We start from the raw sequence: 21,063 nt of genomic DNA, 5'->3' as shown, positions 1-21,063 counted from the left end.
ACAACGGGCCCGAAACTTGTAGCTAATTCAATGGATCGAGCCATCAAGTTGGCAGAGAAGAACAAAAGTGATAAGATCAGCATAGCAAAGATTAAACTAGAGCAACATCCAAAACAAGAAGAGGCTATGAAGATATTCAATTCAGAGATGGCAACTGAGCTCAAGCCATGTCACATCAACCAAGTTGCCAGTAAACTCAAAGATGATGATACGGCTTCCTTTTTCTGTCACATGCATGAAGATCACTGCTGGAACTGGTTGAAAGAAGAGGCGGGGGTTTTAGCAGACTATGAATAGTCAAATAGTTTCTCTTGATATGAATAGTGAAATTGTTTTTTATCGAATTGTTTCTCTCATTTTCTATCCATTACAAATATTTTGATACAAAAGAAAACATGTTTTATAGGTTCAAATGGTACAATCTGTAATGCAATAAGTTGTAATAGCTTTAAATGGTACATTAGTAATACAAACACATTGTTAGATTCACAAAGAGATACACATCAATATGAAATGGAAACAATAGGAATAGGCTACAATCCAATAAAAGCTTTTAAACGTGTCGACAAGCTGCAGGTGCATTCATATAGTCATCAAACATCTGGTGAGCAAGCCTGTCACGCTGTTCATTGGCTTCATTACGTTGTTGGATGGTAGGTTCAGTCCAATCTGGCTCATCATCGCGTGCCAGTCTTGATTCTAATTGTTCCTTGATAGCATATTCTTCGAAAAACTCATCTTCTCCTGACTCGATTTTAATTAAGTTGTGTAATACACAACAAGCAACAACCACTTTGACTTGAGTCTTGTATGAATATGACGGCATTGTTGCGAGGATAGGGAATCTCATTTTGGAAACACCAAAGATACGCTCTATGACAATTCGGAGCAAAGAATGTCAATGGTTATAGAGTTCTTTTGCAGCCCATGGCGTCAATCCAGAGTTCTTAGAAATCCCGGAACGTTTGCATACCCCGCATCAGCTACATAGAAGCGATCTGGAGGTAAGGAAACATATTAGAAAATTCATCAAAGAAATGTAATTGTAAGAAAGCAAACGTACCTTCTGGTACAATGAATCTATCTTCCTCGAGTGCTTGATGTAGCACTCGAGCATCGGCGTAAGAGCCTTCCAAACCCGCGTAGACAAACGTGAATAGCATGTTAAAGGAGCATCCAGCCAATACGTTTTGGCTGAGATCTCCTTTTTGATTCCAATGCGCCGGTTGACGATCAGGAGGTACAACACATGGGATGTGGGTGCCATCGATGGCACCCACACATTTCTTGAAGTAAGGAAACATGCAAGGGTTGTTTTGAATCTGTTTTGGGCATATTTCGTTGGCAGTGGGTTGAACAATATAGATGGAACGTAAAGATACTATGGCATCAAGAACCTCTTGAAAATATTTGCTGATGGTAGCTCCGGAGCGTTGGAATCTTTCTCCAGCTGTTCGATTAGTTCCGGAGTTGCCAATGATGTAGAGAAAGATCATGACACGCTCTTCGGCCGTCACACTTCGCTTGCGGTGGATGATAATCTTGCCTTCAAGGGCTTTCATCAAGCCCTTGAAAGCCAGCTTATCCATCCGACAAATCTCTCGAAACCGTACATCACTCCCCTCAAGAACTTCTTTCGTATATTGATTTCCGCGGAGTTTTGAAGTTTGACAGGGTATCTTCTTGGTCTTTAACAAGGCGAGGAAGTCCTTTCCAGCTTGAAGGACAAATTGGAGAAGATCAAAAGGGTTTCGAGAGGAAGTTGAGGACCTCGTGGAAGTGGAGGAATCAGACATGATGGTTGGTGGTTGTTTGTACCACCAACCATCTTTGATGTGCTTAATGACCCTCAAAACAAACACTGTTTACTGGCCTCTTTCTCTCTTTCTGTCATGGAAACGAAATTTCATATTTTTTCACGAAAATCACTTTTCTATGTGTAGAAAAGTGGTGCCTTAAAAAGCGATTTCTAGAAAACCGGGCTAAGTGAACGCGCTCTCAGTGTCTACTTGGTACTCAGTCTCTTGGTTGTCTCTCGGTCGTCTATTGTCTCCCGTGAAGACTGTTACACTTATGCTCCCCTTTACAGGCCTGGTTTAGGCAACAACTGGGCCTTAAGACCAAAGGAATTTGCAGGGCAACCCCTTGGCTACTGAGCGGCAGTCAGGCCTCCAATTGGCCTAGACCTAAGAGCATCAGCACTGGAACTTGTAAAAAGTTAAATACAGGTTGTTTTGCAAACCCCTGAGAATAAATCCAAGGCACCGGACCTTGCAAAAAACCTGTATGGTTTACACAGGGTGTGAAATCAGACCTTGACTGTCCATAAATGACCAGCAGCGTATAATCCAAAAATTGCCCACACCAACCAAACCACCAAACTTAACCTACCAATATCAGACATATGAAGTCTTCCTGTCAAACAACCACCTTGCACAACACATCTCAATCACACAGAAAGCAACCACATGGTCATTCTCATATCACATATTGCCTGCTTGGGCAATTTATGATTTGGACTTTCATGCATTCACAAAGCCTTGATTTTGCCAAAATTTTACAAGGTTCTTGGAAAGTAGGCATACACCTTCTTTCCTGTCAACTCTGTGTCACACAGCAAACAAATATAAAAGTCACCGGACTGTGCAAACAGCCTGTATGGGTTACACACCATCCAGAACTTGACCAGGAGAGTGCAAATGTGGATGGCACACAAATACCCAAATACACCCCAAAAGGGCTGCACCATCCAACCTCACTCTCATTTTGGAATAGAAAAACCAATCTATCTTTTGATTATCACTCAGAATTTGGAGGACTGTCTAAGTCTTGCTTGGAGATCTGCTTGCATGGCTTCACTGGTCATCTTATTGTTTTCACTTGTAAAGTATTTACACAGCCACAGTTTTGTCAACCTCCGCGTAAATTTGTCATACAGGCTGCAAAAAGGTTGCATGCCAATGGTGGAGATGCTCTTTCTTAACTCTCCCATGCCAACCACTTTTTGCCTGAAAGGTGGCCCATGGTGTAGACCTGATCTAGATCTTTCATGGGACGGGCAGGGAGGCAAATCAGGGTCTTTAGCCAGGTCAGGTTTGACACAGCTTACTCTAAGTTAACCAAGTCCCTCGTGCAAAGGTTTAACATAGCAAGCAATGCCCGCCTTGTGCCTCGGGCATTGCTTGGGATGTTAAACCCCTGCACGAGAGACTTAGTCAGAGGCGGGCATTTTAGTGGCTTAGATTTGCTTAAGAATTTGTTTAGATTTACAAATACCACTCTAAACTCTTGAAAGCCTTTCGGACAAGCTTTGAAGGAAAGACGGTACTACGATAAGAAAACCCTGCATCCAGCTTACCACAAACTCTACATACATACTAGGTGCTTAATTGTCATCCCAGAAATTAAATCTTCCAAGTGCCGAGATGCTTTGAAGATGATAAATGTATCACAAAATTATTCAACTGCCAAAATGGCCCAGTTTGTAGAGCTACATGACTGCAAGGCCTACGACTTGGAGGTTTTGGTCCAACAACTGATACACACACTTCTGGTCTGATATACGTGTTTTTTTTATTTCAAAACGACTTGTACCTGCCCTCACTTGCGTTGAAATTCGATTTCTTTTGAGCGATTTGATATTTCAGCCTGGTCAATTTGGTCAGCCTTTGCAAGAAATCCCTTGTAGAGTATCTCGTAAGCTGAACCTTGAATTTTTTTGCAAAAAATCAGAATGACTGTTCATTGATTTATGACCACATCTCAATCTATCTCAATGGTTTGTCAGCCAAGACCTGATTCAGTCATGACATGGCGCAGAAGCAGGAAGTGAAATCAAAGTCGATTTGAAATCCATCCGTCTATCTTTCTATCTAATACTATTCCAGACCAATTATTGAAATAAAACATCAAAAATCAAATGAGAAAACATGAGTTCAGACACTTGATTGGCTCTACGTCAAAAGAATTGAAGATAGCATGAAAGAAGACAAAATCCAGAAAACGGCCCGAGTGTGAGAAAAGAATGAAAACTGAGTTTATATGACCAAGAATGACTAAAGGGTGTGTGTGAATGGATGAGTTGATAGAGACCGAAGTGGATTGAAGTTACCAAGAGAGAAGGAGATTAGAATTAAATCGATAGAACTAAATCACTCAAACAAAATCACTTCCTTGGACCTTTTACCGATCGAATTCGTTGGTATTCTTTTAAGCTTCACCTTTTACGTTCTCGATCGATATTAACCAAGAAGAGGATTGGTTTTTCAGCTAGATCTCTTCGAGTTCAAATCAACTTGTTCTACGAGGCTCATTATATTCCTTTAAATCTGAGCTTTGGATTTGGAAAGACTTCAAGACCATCAAAAAAGGTTGATGATCGAATATAACTCATCATTGAGATCATTTGTCCTTTCATTTTTGAGAAATTTTAAAGAAGCCATCTGATCTCTGAAAATTATCTTAATCAACTTCAACTAATCAAGGAATTCTTCAGCCATTTCATTGTTGAGTGAGTATTTTCCAAAACTCGCCCTCACACTCTCTCATCATCTTCAAATATCCAATTGGATCAAACCAATTTGGGAAACTTTTCAAAAAAAAAATTAAACATATTCAAGCCATTTGTTTTCTCGCTGCTTAGTCATTAAAGTCATTACCATTTCCGATCAACAATCAAACTCTCAAAAAAACCCAATCGATCAACTATCAACTCTAACTTTCCACTCCTCACTTTATCATATCTTCTCTTTTAAAGCGATCGACCATTTTTTAAAACCTCTGACTTAACTTTAAACCATTTGATCAATCCTTCATCAGCTTGTTCTCAACTACAACTTGAACTACGATCATAACTTCAACTTTGACCATAGCCCATCCAACATCAACAACTTAAACTCAACAATTTGAACTCGATCCATATCCAGATCATATCAATCCAAGCTAGTTCCTTTTGCTCCTTAATTTTAAAGATCAAATCCTGGTAAGTCTTAGAGGAATTTTTTGAAAATGATAGTGATTTTAGATCTGATTCGATCAAACCAATAAAACTGTGCATCACTTTACGGTTAGAGTGGTATGTATGCTAAATCTTGAGATATGTCTTGATGGTCGTCATACAGATCCTACATATGTATCTGTACTTTTTAGCCTAAACATTCGTACACAGACGCATACCTCTCTTCAAATCGTTTTTTTTTCTATTTCAAAGAAATGATTGTATGCTGAAACTGATGATCAAATGTTGATCTCCTTTTGTTTATTTTTTCTCTTTTCAAAAACTCTAGATCAAACTTAAGAAAAATTCCAACAGAACGGTTGAAAACAAAAGAAAAGAATCCAGCGCTTCAAGTTTAAAGAAAGTGTAAAAGGAGAAGAGCAAAGTTATTAAAAGGAAAACAGAGCAAGACTAAAAATACAAAGGGTTTCTAAATTTCAAAAATCGATTGCGGATTGAATAAGAAACGAAAACCGATTGAAATAAAGTTCTGACATCCGCTGTTTGACATTTCAAAGTGATCTGAATTTGAAAACTTCAATCTCATCTTAAAAATTAAAATCCATCAACTCCATCAACCTTTTTATCTTCACCAATCAAGAATTGAAAACTTGATCTTTTCAATCTACAGACATACAACATACTCAGCACCTAGGAGAGACCAGTAAAGTGGTGTTGGTGTGTTTAACGAATATCTTGAAAATTTAAAATTGGTTTGCAAACTTTCAACCCCTCATCCACTGAAGGTACGGTACCATCTTCTTACCCTAAAAAGACTCCTTAAAAACACAAAACAAAAAACCATCAAAACTGATCTTACTGTTTACATTCTTTTATAGCTCCTGTCTTTGGACTTGTTCTCCACTTTTTTTGGTAAATTCTTCTGATTCAGGGCAAGAACTATTTCCTCCTGCCTCTCCTTGTAGATAGACAGAGAGAGAGAGAAAGACAGAGACAGCGAGAAACAGATTGGTAAACCCTTGGACTCTGAATTCAGCTCTAAACCTACACACACACTACTTACTCTTACTCTTACTCTTACCCACTTTGACGCTTTCTCTCTTTCTCTCTTTCTCTCTTCTCTCTCTCTCTCTATCCTAATTTGATTCACCATTCAATCTCCTTTCGATTATCCATTCCTTTAATTTGAATTCTCACCATCACTTTTCTTCTAAACTCAATCCCATCAGAACCTGTCATCTCATCAATCATCAATCATCAAACCAAACAACATCATCATCATTCAAACATTCATCAAAGAACACTTCAACAACATCATCATCATCATCGTCAAAACCAACAAAAGAGTCAAACCAAATTCTCGATCTATCATTATCTTTGAAAGCAATCCTAATCTTTATTTGAACCTTCTCCACATTTCCCTCGTTCGATATCACTTTTTGAATCAAACTCCGAACTCCACTTAATCACCAAGATCAATCATTAATTTGAACTGTATAGCTATTAAACTATCACACTCAATCCACTTCCCTCAGTTTCACTTCACTTTCTCAATTCTTCTTCTTCTTCTCTCTACCTGTCATTAACTCTCTTCACCTCTCTCTCTCTCTCTCTCTTAAACCTTTTTTAGTCATGGTCGATCCTTCCTCTTCTTCTTCTCATTCATCACATTATTCTTCCTCCTTTCTTCCAAATCTGATCACTCAATCTACAACACATCAACCATCATCATTGTTATCAGCTACTACTCAACTTTCATCCAATTCATCCAATTCTACCAAAACTCAACCTCGCTCTACTACTCCTTCTCGATATCTCAATTCGGGATCTCCTCTACCACCTACTTCAGCTTATGCACTTGTTTCATCCACTCGATCACTTGAAACACCTACCAGTGATATCAGAGCGACTAGTCCTACTGCTCAGCTTGGATCATCGTCATCTAATCAAGATCAAGAAGATCATCAATTTCATCTTAATTCAAACTGGTCACATCCTAGAAATTCTCATCTTTCTTCTACATCCAATTTTGACTTTTGTCATCCATCAGCTCCTCCACCTCAAGCTTCGATCGATCATCATGATGAAGCTTCTCGTCCGTTCATGCCATCTGGAAGTGTCAAACCTAGCTCTAGTATCTATGTCAATCCACCTACCCCAAATCAACTCAATTCTCAGCTTGATTGTTTTTGGGCAATCTTGGATCGTGAGCTGAAGTAAGTCATCAAATGGAAAACCTTCAGAAAGGGTTCAATCTTCTGAGAGAGTTTGATCTCATTCCTCGAATCCATTGCTGACTGATGTCTCGATCACATCTTTTCTCTCTCCCAATACAAACTCAACCCTTACGATCAATCAATCACACAGGTTTATATATGTGGACCCCAAATTGCAACGTGAGCTCGAAGGCCATAGCGATCAAATCTTGTCAACTTCTATCTATAACTACATCCATCCTGCCGATCTCGATGGAGTCATGCCAGAACTCGACTATGAGCGTTTAGGATATGAATCAAGTCAATTGAGACCACAGAATCCTAGAATGATGCAATCTAGTCCAACTCTGCCTTCTTGTGATCCTAAGCCACTCAATCAACATCGAGTTATTGAAAGGTTAGTTTGATTTTCTTGATATAACGCTCTCTCTATCCCGTTGCTCGGTAATCCTTGCAAGTTAGATCTGTCGATGGTATCTCTCTCAAGTCAATTTCTTCAAATCTAGTTTGACTCTTTACTTGGTCACTCTTCTTATCATGATGTCCCCGATCTTTCTCCAATCTTCTGATGTGGGTTTAAGTTTTGGTCAATTCTCCGAAGCTTTAGCGATGACATCAGCCGATCGTGTAATCTGAATTGCGTACAGCCACACTGTCAAAACTTAATCTGCGCAAAGTAGAATATATGCACTGCCCCAACTGTATTTCACAACCCTCAAACGAGTGACAGAGACATGTACACAAGCGATGGTTCACTGACTAACCTGATTTAACCTTTCTCTCAATCAAACTTGGTCATTCGAAATGCTTTGCTCAATGTGATATACCGCCAACCTCGCCTTGTCCCCCGTCCCCAACGCAGTTGTCGATTCGCCCGTCCCAATCATCTCCGCCGTTTATTGAAACGTGAAGAAGGGTATTTTGGCAAGGAGGTTGGCGCATACACTCTAGTCTAACTTCCTTCCGGTCTCAGCTGACCATTGTCGATCTCCATATTACAATCTGTTGCGTTTCACCTTCATGCTTGAATTTATACTCTTAGGACGGTGATGAGAATCACACAGCTTTTCAAATTTTTCTTAACCCAATTGGGGATACCCATTTATTGTGCTTCTTTCATGGCAAAGGTCAGTTCTTTCTCTGAACACCTTTTTGATTTTGATTTCCAATGACCTCGATGATCTTTTCAGATACCAGAGAAATGACCACTCAATCGCAACACATCGAGCATGCTTCTTTACCTTCTTGGCCTCCTCCCCGTTCCCATTCTTCATGCGGTGTCATCGAACCTAATCCTGGATCGTTCTATTTCCCTCCTGAGGAATCTCGTAAGCTGGACTCTGCCATGGCTCAGTCGTCTTCACAGATCCAAGGCAAGACCATGACATCCACGGATGGATCATTTTTCAATCAACCTCAGAATCCTTTGGATGTTTTTCAAATCTTGGACTCTGGTACCGGTGCTGTCCTCTTCTCTTATCCTCCGCCTTCTGTCTCGCCTTCAGACGGATGGTCTGGGTTATATCGACCAGAAGATTACGCTTGTTTAGCTATAAATGCCAAGAAACCAAGCGAGACTGATGAGCCTGCTAAAACCACTTGCTCAACCAAGTACCAAACCCAACGCAGTTTGTAAGTATTGGAGAAACGTGCCTGCGAGTTAAAATATGTAAGGTTAAATTTAAACTGACAAATGTATTTCCTTCATGTTTCGATCCCCGCCATTTTCCCCACTTATGATGTAGCGTGAAAGACGGCTCTGTCGTTCCTCTGACCCAGTCTTTTGTCATCAATTATGGTTCCATAACTTTTGCTTCATTTCGTTCTGGATCTCCTAACATCCAATCAGCATCTTTACCACCTGCTCGTTCACCTGTTATGCCCCCGAACAAACCACCGCCTATAAAACTCATTCATGATTCACTACAACCGGTCTCCCTCGACATTCACTCTGCACATCCCAGCACTGTTCATCATCGTGCACCCAAACGGCCTCGCACGGATTCTTACTCTGAGGTCATGACCCCTCAAAGTGCCACGAGCGCACAAAGTCACCATCAGGCCGGCCATTACACTTCTCATCCACGTTCTGCTCAGCAGTCACCTTACACCTATGGCCATCCTCATCATACAGGATCGGGCCAAATTTCCCCAATGGTCCCGAATTTACCCACCATACCCGACTCACCTGACCCATACGGATCCTCGCAGTACACCCACTTCTCTGGAGAGCTATCACCCACCATGGCCTCTGCTGCTGATGTCTTGGGATCCTTTCATCGGGCTCATTATCATCATCCGCAATCGATGTTGGCGTTTCAGGATTTGCATCGGTCGACCACATCTGGCCCGTCACTTGAAACACATCCACTTTCTCCGTTTGATACCAGTTTCAGCATCCAAGGACTTGCCAATATGGCTGCTGGTAATTATGGTCATCATCGAGCTGCCTCTGATTTCTCGGCCGCCTCCGCCTCTTCTTCTCCGCGGCCGGGGGAATCTTTTGCGGCTGCGGTTGCGATGGCCATTTCTCCCACAACTCCGACCTATGACATGCGAAGACGAGCTCACGGCCACTCAGCATCAGTAGATTTGGCTGCGCATAACTTATTGGGTATTGGTCAGAATTATGTTGGTGATGGTTTGAACTTTAATCATGCGAACAACCCGGTGGTTCTCACTTCTCCTGTTCAACCGACGCTACCACCACCACCTCCTAAACAGCCTCGAGTACGGGTGAATATTCAGTCTTCACCTGCACCGGCAGCTATGTTGAATCATAATATTGCGACTGATGGACAAAGTTCCCAAGTGCCAAGATCTTGTTCGAGTTGTGGGGCCCAAAACAGTCCGGAATGGCGTAAAGGACCCAATGGTGTGAAGAGCTTGTGTAATGCGTGTGGTTAGTCAAGATCTTTTTCTTTCGTGGACATTTCTCATATTAAATGAATAGCTTGATTGATTTGATGTTTTTTGATTATTGACAGGTCTAAGATTTTCGAGAGCTCAAGCTCGAAAGTCAAAGTTATCACGAACCACAAATGCAAATAGTGGAGCCAAAAAGGGTGAAAGTTTAGATAAGAAGAAAGCCAAGAAGATGATGAACAATACAAACACAGGAATTAGAGAAGAACAACAAGGATCAAGTACCTCGAATTTATTACAAGAACCAGAAGGATTTTATTCGCTTCAATCACTTCAACAAGTTACATCTGAAAGTGGATATCCTAATTCGACTTATGCAGCTGTATAAGATAAAAGGACTTTATATTCCAAGGAAGGAAGGAAAGCATTTTTTATATCATTGAGACTTCATGAAGTGGTATATTCAAGTAGAAAGGACTCGTTAGGATTTATTAGAAAACAAAGAAGACGACAACAAAATTGCAAATATAAATAGACTGATTGAATGAAGTAGAAAAGCTAACATTTTTTTTTCGACAAAAAAAACATTGACTATTTTTTCCCTATTCTTTTCTCTCTTCTCTCTTCTCATCTCAATTGACATATATGATATCTTTTCCATTTCTCTCAACCTTCTTTTGATCATTTTTTTTTCTCATTTCATTTTGCTTGGAAACCTTGTAATAACTTTGTCCTCACCCCCTGCTTTTCTTTTTTTATGATGGATGTGATTAAGTATTAAAGAAAGATGGAACTGCAAAAACACACATACACACACATATATATAGATAGATATATTTATGTATAATTCTTTGTCTTTTTTTTTTCTGGAAAATATGTATGTTTTTTTTTGTTCATTGAGATCTTAATAGTACTATACATGGATGGATAAATAAATAATTGTTGTTGTGATTCTTACATTTTCTTCTTCTTTTCTTTTAGCATTCATTTTCTTTTTTTTTGCTTCTTCTTTCTTTGGACAATTTTGTAGTGATTAAGGAAATTTTCAATCATTTTTATCTTTTGTAATGGATTCTTTTGTTGTTTGTAATGTGATTGTTGATTTCTTCTTCTTCTTCTTCTTTATACATTATAAATTGTAATACGGTTGTTCTTTGTTGTGAAATGTTTTAGTTTACAAATTTCTTTGATTGTATTGTTTTTTTTTTCTGATTGGATTGATGATTGTTTTTTTTGAGATGAAGAGATTGATGAAATGATTGAATTCTGAAAGTTTCTTAAAAATCAATTAGAGGAACAGAGATATTTAGCTTTTAGATATTGGTTATGGGCTACATAAGGACCCTGGTATTCCCCTATAAAGGGTGAAAATGCGACTTTTGAGCTTCCTTGGAAACTTGTCCCTGGCTTTACCTGTAAAACAAGTTTAATCATTCCAATCAGCTGTATCAAACCTTTCATCAACTCCAAAATGGGGAGAAACCGGCAGAAATTGTGTGAGCAATGTCATAATTCCATGTATTGTACCTCTGCAGCTGCAGGAGCTCAAAAGTCATAATTCTAGATCATTACCCCTTTATAGGAACAAACATACCTGGGGTCATGCTATACTTTTTAGAAGTAAAAGTCTCCTTGAGGGTTCCGAAATCTTGTGAAGTTTCTTGAAGATGAAAGTGATTTGATCAAATTAAAGTTGATGACGTAGATAAAGGTTAATCAGCTTTTTGGTTTTTCCTTGGTAATATATAAGAACTTTAAGTTTTACTTATCATCTTTTTCAGAACTTCTGCTTCCGAATCCACCCCTGGAGCAAAGTAAAGCTTTAATGATTGAAAGAAATTGGGTTTTTTGGAAAACTTTTTCTAAGACTTCTTTATTAAAATCATCATGTTTTTGTATATTATTTAAAATATTTTGTATTTATAGTGAGTGAAGTGTATCAGACTATATATTTTAAGATCAGTAGAATCTTTGATTGGTATATAGACATTTCTTTGAAAGATTCCTGTAAATCTGAACAAGTTTATCTTGGTATTCTTTATGTGATGTCAAAAAAAACATATACTTAGATTCAGAAATCTCATTCTTGGTTTTTATTTTTAACATATTGTGGGTCTTGCCAAAAGAGAAAAAAAGTTTACTCCCTAATTCTCTGATCAAAAGACCATGAACCAGTGATTGAGATGTTTAATATGCTTGAGTAAGCCAATTTGAACCTTTTTGTTTTTCTATAACTTTCCCCTACTTGGTTTCTTGATCCTCATAGCATACATTCTATGTACAGTTGATGAAAGCCCTCTCATTGGACATTTGTGACTAAATGTAACAATTGCTAGATGTGATCAGTTAATTCCTTGAAGGTGAAGTCTTGAATGTGTGATCTGCATTGTATCTGAAAATTCGAATTTTACGCACTGGCACTGTAGTCATATATAGGAGTCATTGATTGACATTTGGTTTATCATCAATTTCTCATCATCTTAACGTTATGTTTTGACTTGAATTAAATTCTTGTCTAACCCAAGCACCTCATATCTTGACTCAGACAAAGAGAAAAGCAAAATAGAAACTTATGTCAAAAAGACTAATGATGAACAGGTCTCGAACATAGTGATGTAAAAGTCTTATAGGGCCAACATCATCTGTATCGCAGCATATATCGCCTAATAAATTGAAATAATTATGATTGTTTCATGGTGAACTAAAGGTATAAAAATCTTTGTCATGACCATCTAAAGCACTGACGAATTACTAAATCGTGTTCCGCTTGGTACCCTAAGCAACTCTGAGCCTTTGGATCTTCAGAGTTTCGCTTTAGCACCTTTGAGAAGTACATCGAGTTTTGTAGCAAGCATCATGTTGCCTTTCACCTTGAGTTTACCACTATAATCGGATGATGATCTGTGAGATTCCAATTCGAATTTATCATGGGATTCGGAAGAGTGATGAAATTGGTTTGACCTCATAAAAGCTTTTTGTCCATTCAGTTTACCATCTGCGAGATCTTTGAACACCTTGTCTTCCATATTGATAATCACATCTGCCTTAGGCTTGGCTGGTCCTTTGTAGACTTTTCCTTCCTATTCGATTATAGATCCACTCGAGATAATCATAAGATGATTCGATTACTTCATTGTGATAGTATTGATGATCCATCGATAAATGATTCAATTGGATCTTACTCACCTTTTTGAAGTCAATCGTCCATTGTCCTTCTTTACCAGAACTACCTTTGACATTCAATTGAAATATACCATTCACTTTCTTCATTTGAGCCTTCTTTTCTGCTTCTGGCATCTGATATATCCCCAAAAAAATCGTAAGCCTTAAATCCTTAATCCCTTGAAACTCTTAAAATGAAGCTTGATGTGGAAATCTTTACTTTTTCGAATTCTGTGGCTATCATTTCGAAAATCACCGAACTTTCAACTCCTTCTACTTTTCTAAATGGGTTTTTTTGATGATAACAAAAAGGATCGAATCAAATTGAAGTTCAATGAAAAGGTATCATTCATCAGACAGTGACTTACAAGTCTGGCATCTTGATCAAGTATCGTGAAACTTGCTTTTAGCCTTTACACAGAGGTTTGGGATGTTATTGAAGTGATTTGAGATACTTGTAGTTAGATGATTGAAACGTTTGTCGAGTTGAGGCAAAGGAAGGTGAACTACAAACTTAACAAAGTCCCACGAGCCAAAGGTGAACTGTCGTCGTTGATTTACGATAGCTCGTTCAACTTGGATTCACATAGTTCAGGTTAATCGTTATTCATACATACGATGAATTACAGGAGTGAACTTATGATGTCACTGTACCGAGCTGACTCCTGAGCGTGCGCGCCTCATCGGTGCCAGGGGGTCGGGGACTCGTGAGTTTGACACGGATGTTTTCATACACGAACCACATGAGAAGACGTAAGGGCCACCTTAAGACCCGACTTCCGGTTCTTATCTTATCTTGCAACACGAGTGATCGATATCATCACAAGAAGTCTCTACTTTTGATCTATACGCAAGTGTTGGAGTATGAAGTGGAAAAAAATGGGGGCGTATCAATCTTTCTATGGGCAGTTTCATGTGATCCGCGAGAGGATACTGTTGTTCAAGTGCAGAAAGCGGAATCATAGATTCAGTGATTAGTCTCATATCAGCTAGCGAAGCGTATCGTTCAGAATGTTCGATATTTAGTCAAGACACTTCGGTAGTCAGAAAGGATAGTGGTAAGCGGAGGGTATTGGTGAAACTACCTAATGGTGCAAGATCTGCAACCATCAAGGACACGGCTAAAGGTGGTCACAAAGAGATGAAACGTAAGGTACAGATAGGGCGCATATGTGGATAGTTCAAAGTTGGACATGATATAGATGTAGGGAAGACTAACAAGACTAAATCGAGGTACAAAGTAAAACTGCCTATTGGGTCGAAAACCACAACTAGCAACAACGGACCTAAAGGTCATAAAAGTGAAATAAAACATGATGAAACAGACGTAAGAAAATGAGCGGTAATGTAGTAGCAGAGGACATCGCTTATCAAAACAAATCTGTGGCTATTCATGAGGTTCTAAAATCCAATCCATGCAGAAACATTGAAACCTGCACCCGTACTTTCTGCTTTGGCTGGGTTTCAAACGATTATCATTAGTCATCTGTCGCCTTATCATTTCAAAGGTTGAGAAAGGCTCAGCATCGCCATCTGGTATGGATATCATATCATAATCTCCTTAGATGAGACAATGAAATACGAGATTCTGCGCAAGGCACTGGTTGATCTAATTTGATAACCCTATGAGTTTGAAACTTGTTCCTCAAAAGATCTGGCGTCTACTCTTTGATAGGGCACCGGGCTTGCCAGGTTAAAGAGCCCTCCGAAAAAACAGAAAGTTAGCTGGTTGATCGAGTCTTTTTCCCGACCCGTTTTCCTAATCAGATCACCTAACCACAGCGCTCAAAACAAGGATAATGGCACGCAGTCATTTCCTTTCATTTTATGTGATTTTAATCCTCCTGCCTTTACTCGGCTGTCGCCTTATTGATAAAGCTCTCCTAGAAAAGTCGACTTTGACGAAACTTGATCACATACATGGAGAAGATCCTGATGATTTTCTTCTGATAGAACCTTTTACGGATCTCCAAGTGGGACAGCAGAAGCAATATCGAGAAAATTCCAAATCTATGTTTGATATCACGAGACTCAAAGGAACATTCACAAGTATTTTCAAGACTCAAACCCAAACCAAGGCTCCTGAGAGTAAAGCTTTGATCAGCTGGAAAGTCTGCTATGGTATTGCTCAAAAGGCTTCTGGACCATCTAACTCTCTTGAAGTACAAAACATGGCCACAGCTGTCCGGGCCATAGGCCCTCGTTTTGATCTGTATCAAAATACTGCTCGAGTTAAAATCCAAGATGTAAAATATGCAATCAATCTTCACGCTCTTTCTCTCCAGAGCGATTCTCTAAATACAGCGGAAAGGATCTGGTCTGTTGGGGTACTGGAATACCTAAGATCTCAACTATCGGAGGGGTATAGAAATTCATTACATGCTCCGATCCCTGATGTCTGGACTGCTAAGGACTTGAGTAGGCCTCGGGGACAGTTTCTGCTTTTCTTTCTGCAAGGTCAGTGTTTCAAACTTCGAATACGATGATATCCCAATGACTGATGTCGTGATGTGTTTGGATGTGAATGTTATTGATCAGACAAGGACTTGGGGAAAGCAGCTCAGGAAATGTGGTCAGAATTCCCTCCAAAACTAGAGACATCCGAATATGGTGAGTGTAGAGCGTTATTTGCATGTGTATATGCGGTTCCTGATCATTTTTTGTCCATCCCAGTCACTCAGGAGGCAATCCAAAGGGAATCAATTGTGCATCTTATCCAAGAACAGATTCGCACGGCCACCGATCGCCCATCAGCAGAATTTCAAACAATCCACCTCGCCTTCATCAACTTGGAGACTCCCATAGATTCTGGAAAAGCTTCATCGTTGATGGAACTGATTATAAATCATTTGAATCGCCCAAATATACCAAAGAGGGATGGCTTCGATGAGCAGGCAACCACAGTTCGATTGCTATTGCATCTTGAGGAATACCATTATGAGAGCTATGTACGATTCCGAGTAGCGACCGATTCGCGTGACATCCAAGAAAAAATCCTTGCGAGTGACATCAGTTTTCAACTTGCAGAGAGACTGCCTCCAGGCGTAAGAAGCCTTTTAACAGAATTCCAAAACACAATACCTATCAATGGACCGCAAATCATCAAAGTTTTAGAAAGCTTAAAACACGAGCAGATATCAAGTCCACAACTAGGAAGATATTTCAGAGCACTCAACTTTGTAGTCAATCGAAACCGGGCGATATATACGTACTTTCATTACCAACTTAAAAATTACCCCGAAATTATGCCAAAGCTCTTTGAGATGTTAATACAGCGTCGTTATGGACAGATGGACCCAGAGTTATTTTCCAAAGATTCTTCAGAGTATCTGATATATAGTGAAAGTAAGTCAACTTAAATCGTCAATGAAGGATGTTATACCAATCACGTCTAACCACTTTGTTGCATTTAAGATGAAGATCGTGTAGCAATGAAGTATAGAGATGCTCTCGCAGAGGTTCTGGTGTCCAAACAGGTCCTTTCAGAGCGCGATACTACTGAAAGATCCCAAAATTTGGCTGGGGCGTCCAAACAAAGTATCCTTACTAGTATGCTATATGCGATTTTCAAGAAAGTTTCGGAATCCAAAGCATTTGAGCACAACGACCCGGAGACAGAAGCCCTGCTTGTTGAATACATCCTTCACCTCATATCCTTCAAAATCGGTGACAGGACGCTATACCGTCGTCTCATTGCCTATAAGCAAAATACAGAAAAGCGCCCCGCCTATCAGACTTTGGCCTTTGAAATGCTTAGACAAGAAATATTCCAATTTGTTAACAAGAGGGCTTGGAATTATGCGCGTCAACCCGAGGATTTCACACAAGATCTTCGAGGACTTGAAGATCAGATACTGTATAAGGGTTATATGCTAAAAGATGATTATCTTAGTGATTGGACCGAAGTGGCCACCGGGCGGACAGGCGAAGTGAGGAAAACTTGATGATTATGGAATGGGGCATTCAATTATTTGGGGAAAATGTACTAGGTGGTGCAAGACGCTTGTGACATTAATCTTGATCACTGCTTTATCTCATGTTGCATATCGTGTTCAATTTCCTTATCTTTTTATCTTTCTCACACCTTCAACCCTAATGAGTCAAGCTCTACATTTTTTCTTTCTTGTCCGAGTTCCAATATCTCCTTGATTTTTATATGACCTCCCATTGATTTCTTTAGGTTCTTCATAATTTCAAATTCCAAGAGTCCAATATACCTGTGAACCAATGTTTCCAATCTCCAAGAGTCCTCTAGAGTTCCGGGATTGACGGGGTCAAAATCTAGAATTGGCAAGAAAGAATCACTTGAACTTGAAGGTGAATACGATCAAATAAAACGTGAAGTAAAGATGAGCGCTCGGGTAAATATTTGAAGTCATAACACGTTTCAAAAAATAGATCAACATATAGGAGAAACTTGCTATCTAGAGATCAATATTGACCGAGGTATGTTTGAATAAGACTATGTACTCGTTGAATCAGAGTCCTGGACCGGAAAGGACACACCGGATAGTGAGGGAGATGACAGTAAGATGAAACATTGAGTCAAGATGAGCGCCCGAGTGAATAGTTCAAGTCATGATGTAATCTATCTGTTTGATAGATAAACGTGTAGCAAAAACGTGCTAGAGAACAAAACTGGAAGACCAACACCTGAAGGTGATCAAATAAGATGAAACATGACTCGAAGTTAAGCGCATGGGCGAGTACAAGTCGTATTGCATTTGATCTTAACATGGATGGTCATGTGGGAAGAACTTGTTAGAGAACAAGACCAAGCGTGTCAGGTGTGAGTAAAACTGCTTTGTCGTGGAATCGAAAACCATGACCTGCAGGAACGGACCTATAAAGGCGACGATGATAAGATGAAACATAACACATACACGAGAAAATGAGTGGGGTGGAGAGAATTACTGTATGTAGCAGATGCAGCTGAGCAGATGAGAATCATTTATCCATACCAGATCTACATCGGTGCAAATTTAACCGGCCGTGCATGAGGTCCAAAAATCGCGTCCATGCAAAAACAAAAGCTTACATCAGTATGTATTTCATTGGGTTTCAAACGACAAGTACAGACAGTGAAATACGAGATTTCTGAACACCAGACACGGGCGCATCTAACTCGACTAAGCCCTCCAGCGCGACACTTGATCATCGTAATTTGGGGCTTTCACTCTTCGGGCACCGAGTTTATTAGGTTAAAAGAGCCCTGCGAGGGATCAGTATAAAGTTCGCTATCGAGTCTTTTGCCCACCCCTTTTCCTACTTAGACCACAAAACTACAACGCTTCAGATAAAGAATGATGCTACCCAGTCCTTTCCTTTCATTTTACGTGATTTTGATGCTCCTCCCTTTGCTTGGCTGTCATCTGATTGATGGATTATTCTCCACGAGGACGGCTTACCAAAAACTGGATAAAACACCCGAGGAAGCTCCCGCGACTCTTCTTTTGAGAGACCCTTTGAAAGATTCCCAAGCCGCGCAACAGAAGGCAGATCGCGGAATTTTAAGGGCCGCGAAAACGAAAATTGGAACGATGTTCAAGAGCGGAAGAAAAACTAAGGAGAGGAACTTTATCAGCTGGGAAGTCTGCTCTGGTATTGCTCAAAAGGCAGTTACATCATCCAAGGCTCTTGTCGTGAAAAACCTGGCAAAGGCCGTCCTGGAATTTGATTTCCATTTTAATATATATACTCAAGCTGAAATTGAAGATTTGATAGCTACAACAAATCTTGTTATTGAGAGTGATGCTGCAAATACAGCGGAGAGGATTTGGTCTGTTGGGGTACTTGTAAGGGTTACATAGCGACGGAATACATACATTATGGGTGTAGACAGGTGCATTATATACTAGACACGTTGCCCTAGCTCCAGAAGACTCTTCTTCACCGAATACTCTTCGGATGGAGCTAGGTGAGCATATCATTTCACTTTATCAGTTATCTCATTTCACTATATTAGTTATCTCTTTTCATTCTGGTTAGAGTCTATGTTCTGATTGTTTCTTCTTGACCGAATACTCTTCGGATGGAGCTAGTTGTGTCTTTGGGAAATCTATAGTCGGGTTCTAGAATAACCCTCCGAGCCGTGTTGCTCCTGTGCCTTATCCAGTGAAGACTCCCTCTCGAGAGTCTTACACTTTTTTATTCTATTCCCGTTTATTAACCTTGAAAATCAAACAAAAACATCAGTCAACTTTTAGAACCTTTTTTTCTCATCGACAACCCGAACTATCTTGACTATCCCAGACACCAGACACCCGTGCGAGACTTCATTGCGGCGCTGACAAGCGACACTTAATGGGATTCGAACTACCCTCGAACTTCATTAGTGACCCGGAATCCTTTCTACGGAGACCAAAGCCACCTACGACGCAAATCGAAAGTCCAGAGCCACCCATCCCACCGAGATATAACTATAAGCTAGAAGCCCCTCCAGAAACGCCTGATAGTAACTATACGTTACAAGCCAGCTCAACTTTGACTCAATTCGCCACCTCGACACCTGCAAGACTGCCTGACCCAGCTGAAGCAACGATTACTCAAGACCAGAGAATCATCCGACAATTTTTTAACTCAAGGCTATCCCACGAGACACCTCACCCTCCTGGTAGCTTTGTGTTCACGCCTATCGCTAGTATGGACGGATCATCAGCAGACAACAAAGGCAAGCAACTAGAGTCACTCGACCAGGAGGACAAAGACGCCACAATCGCACGACTCCAAGTCGAGATCGCGGCCCTTCAATCTGATAGGGATCGCATCAATGCTCTCGAGGCGTCGATGTCTCAGTTCCTTTCGGCTCAACGATCATCTGCTGGCACGGCACGCTTCAGTAGCACCATGTCGCAACAACAATCGCCAAGCACCCCGACACCACTGGGGCCCAGAATCCCGCCGAAGGAAGGTACATCAACGACCTTACCAGCCATTCCGGAACACGCCACGACAACCACACCACTTCAGTCAACCCATCCGGCCTCATCGACACCATCAGCCTACGTCTTTGAGCCGAGCCCTGGATGGCGTGAAGCCGAAAACGCGACGAGTCCCGGCACAGCAAGGCGAGTCTCCTTCGCTCAGGCCATGCAACCAGCACTACGACAAGAATCCCAGCCTGTTGTAAATCGACATGAAGCGGACCCTTCCGACAAACTGGTACGTGCCTGCGACATCAAACTGTCAGAGGCCCCCAAGTTCACGGGACCAGCCGAGGACCCTGCAGCCTTGTTCAACTGGCGCCGTCTAGTCGAACAATTCTTCCGACTAAAGCAACTAGACGACATCGGCGAGCGGCTGATCATCTTGGGGTCAATCGTGGTGGAGCCTCGGGCAGGTAATTGGTTACGACGTTCGGAGGATGAGTTGGCAGGACTACCTTGGTCCGAAGTCATGCATTCAATGGCTATAGCAACGTTACCGACAGGCTGGTTGGACGACGCGGAGAAATCTATTCGACAACTGAAGATGAAACAAAGCGAAGATTTCAAGACCTACGCTAACCGTGCTCGAGATCTGTACACACTTATCGAAGTAGAGAGCTCATTGAACTTGAAAAATCTGGCTGAATATGTTGTCTGGGGCGCACCAGAGGTCTTCCAACGATGGGTCGCAGATCGACGTCTCTTGAAAGTCACACCTTTTAAATGGCTCGAGTTTGTAGCGAGCGCTTCGGACATCTGGCTTTTACTTGACTCCAGCCACATGGTTCCTAGACGAAATCTCCAGCCAAGCTTACCTGCATACCAACCACCCAATTTGCGACAAGCCAACTCAATGAACGCTTCCGGCACGAACGACCGTCGCACCGCTGAGCAACGCGCAGACTACGCGTGGCATTTCCACCAATACCTCCGCCAC

The 21,063-nt window shown here is 40.7% G+C and overlaps 4 protein-coding genes across 4 annotated transcripts; 3 read left to right on the top strand and 1 right to left on the bottom strand.

Annotated features, from left to right (window-relative positions):
• Positions 1-6,589: 6,589 nt before the first annotated feature.
• MELLADRAFT_62443 (uncharacterized protein) lies at positions 6,590-7,839 on the top strand (the record flags this gene model as incomplete). The annotated part of the gene is made up of 3 exons (XM_007409012.1): positions 6,590-7,173; positions 7,325-7,570; positions 7,821-7,839. 3 exons carry the CDS (start codon positions 6,590-6,592, stop codon positions 7,837-7,839), a joined length of 849 nt encoding a protein of 282 aa, XP_007409074.1.
• Positions 7,840-8,341: 502 nt separating this feature from the next.
• MELLADRAFT_62442 (uncharacterized protein) lies at positions 8,342-10,426 on the top strand (the record flags this gene model as incomplete). The annotated part of the gene is made up of 3 exons (XM_007409013.1): positions 8,342-8,805; positions 8,919-10,075; positions 10,161-10,426. 3 exons carry the CDS (start codon positions 8,342-8,344, stop codon positions 10,424-10,426), a joined length of 1,887 nt encoding a protein of 628 aa, XP_007409075.1.
• Positions 10,427-12,533: 2,107 nt separating this feature from the next.
• On the bottom strand, positions 12,534-13,618 carry MELLADRAFT_71646 (uncharacterized protein; the record flags this gene model as incomplete). Its single annotated transcript, XM_007408917.1, has 5 exons — positions 12,534-12,921; positions 13,000-13,118; positions 13,225-13,335; positions 13,421-13,481; positions 13,569-13,618. The coding sequence occupies 5 exons, from the start codon at positions 13,577-13,579 to the stop codon at positions 12,840-12,842; spliced, it is 384 nt and encodes a 127-aa protein (XP_007408979.1).
• Positions 13,619-14,999: 1,381 nt separating this feature from the next.
• On the top strand, positions 15,000-17,455 carry MELLADRAFT_105670 (uncharacterized protein; the record flags this gene model as incomplete). Its single annotated transcript, XM_007409014.1, has 5 exons — positions 15,000-15,657; positions 15,739-15,810; positions 15,874-16,545; positions 16,615-17,129; positions 17,381-17,455. 5 exons carry the CDS (start codon positions 15,000-15,002, stop codon positions 17,453-17,455), a joined length of 1,992 nt encoding a protein of 663 aa, XP_007409076.1.
• Positions 17,456-21,063: the final 3,608 nt, after the last annotated feature.

This window comes from Melampsora larici-populina (assembly GCF_000204055.1).
Source record: "Melampsora larici-populina 98AG31 unplaced genomic scaffold MELLAscaffold_14, whole genome shotgun sequence".
NCBI classification, from domain to species: domain Eukaryota; kingdom Fungi; phylum Basidiomycota; class Pucciniomycetes; order Pucciniales; family Melampsoraceae; genus Melampsora; species Melampsora laricis-populina.
This window is presented reverse-complemented; position numbering and strand designations above follow the sequence as displayed.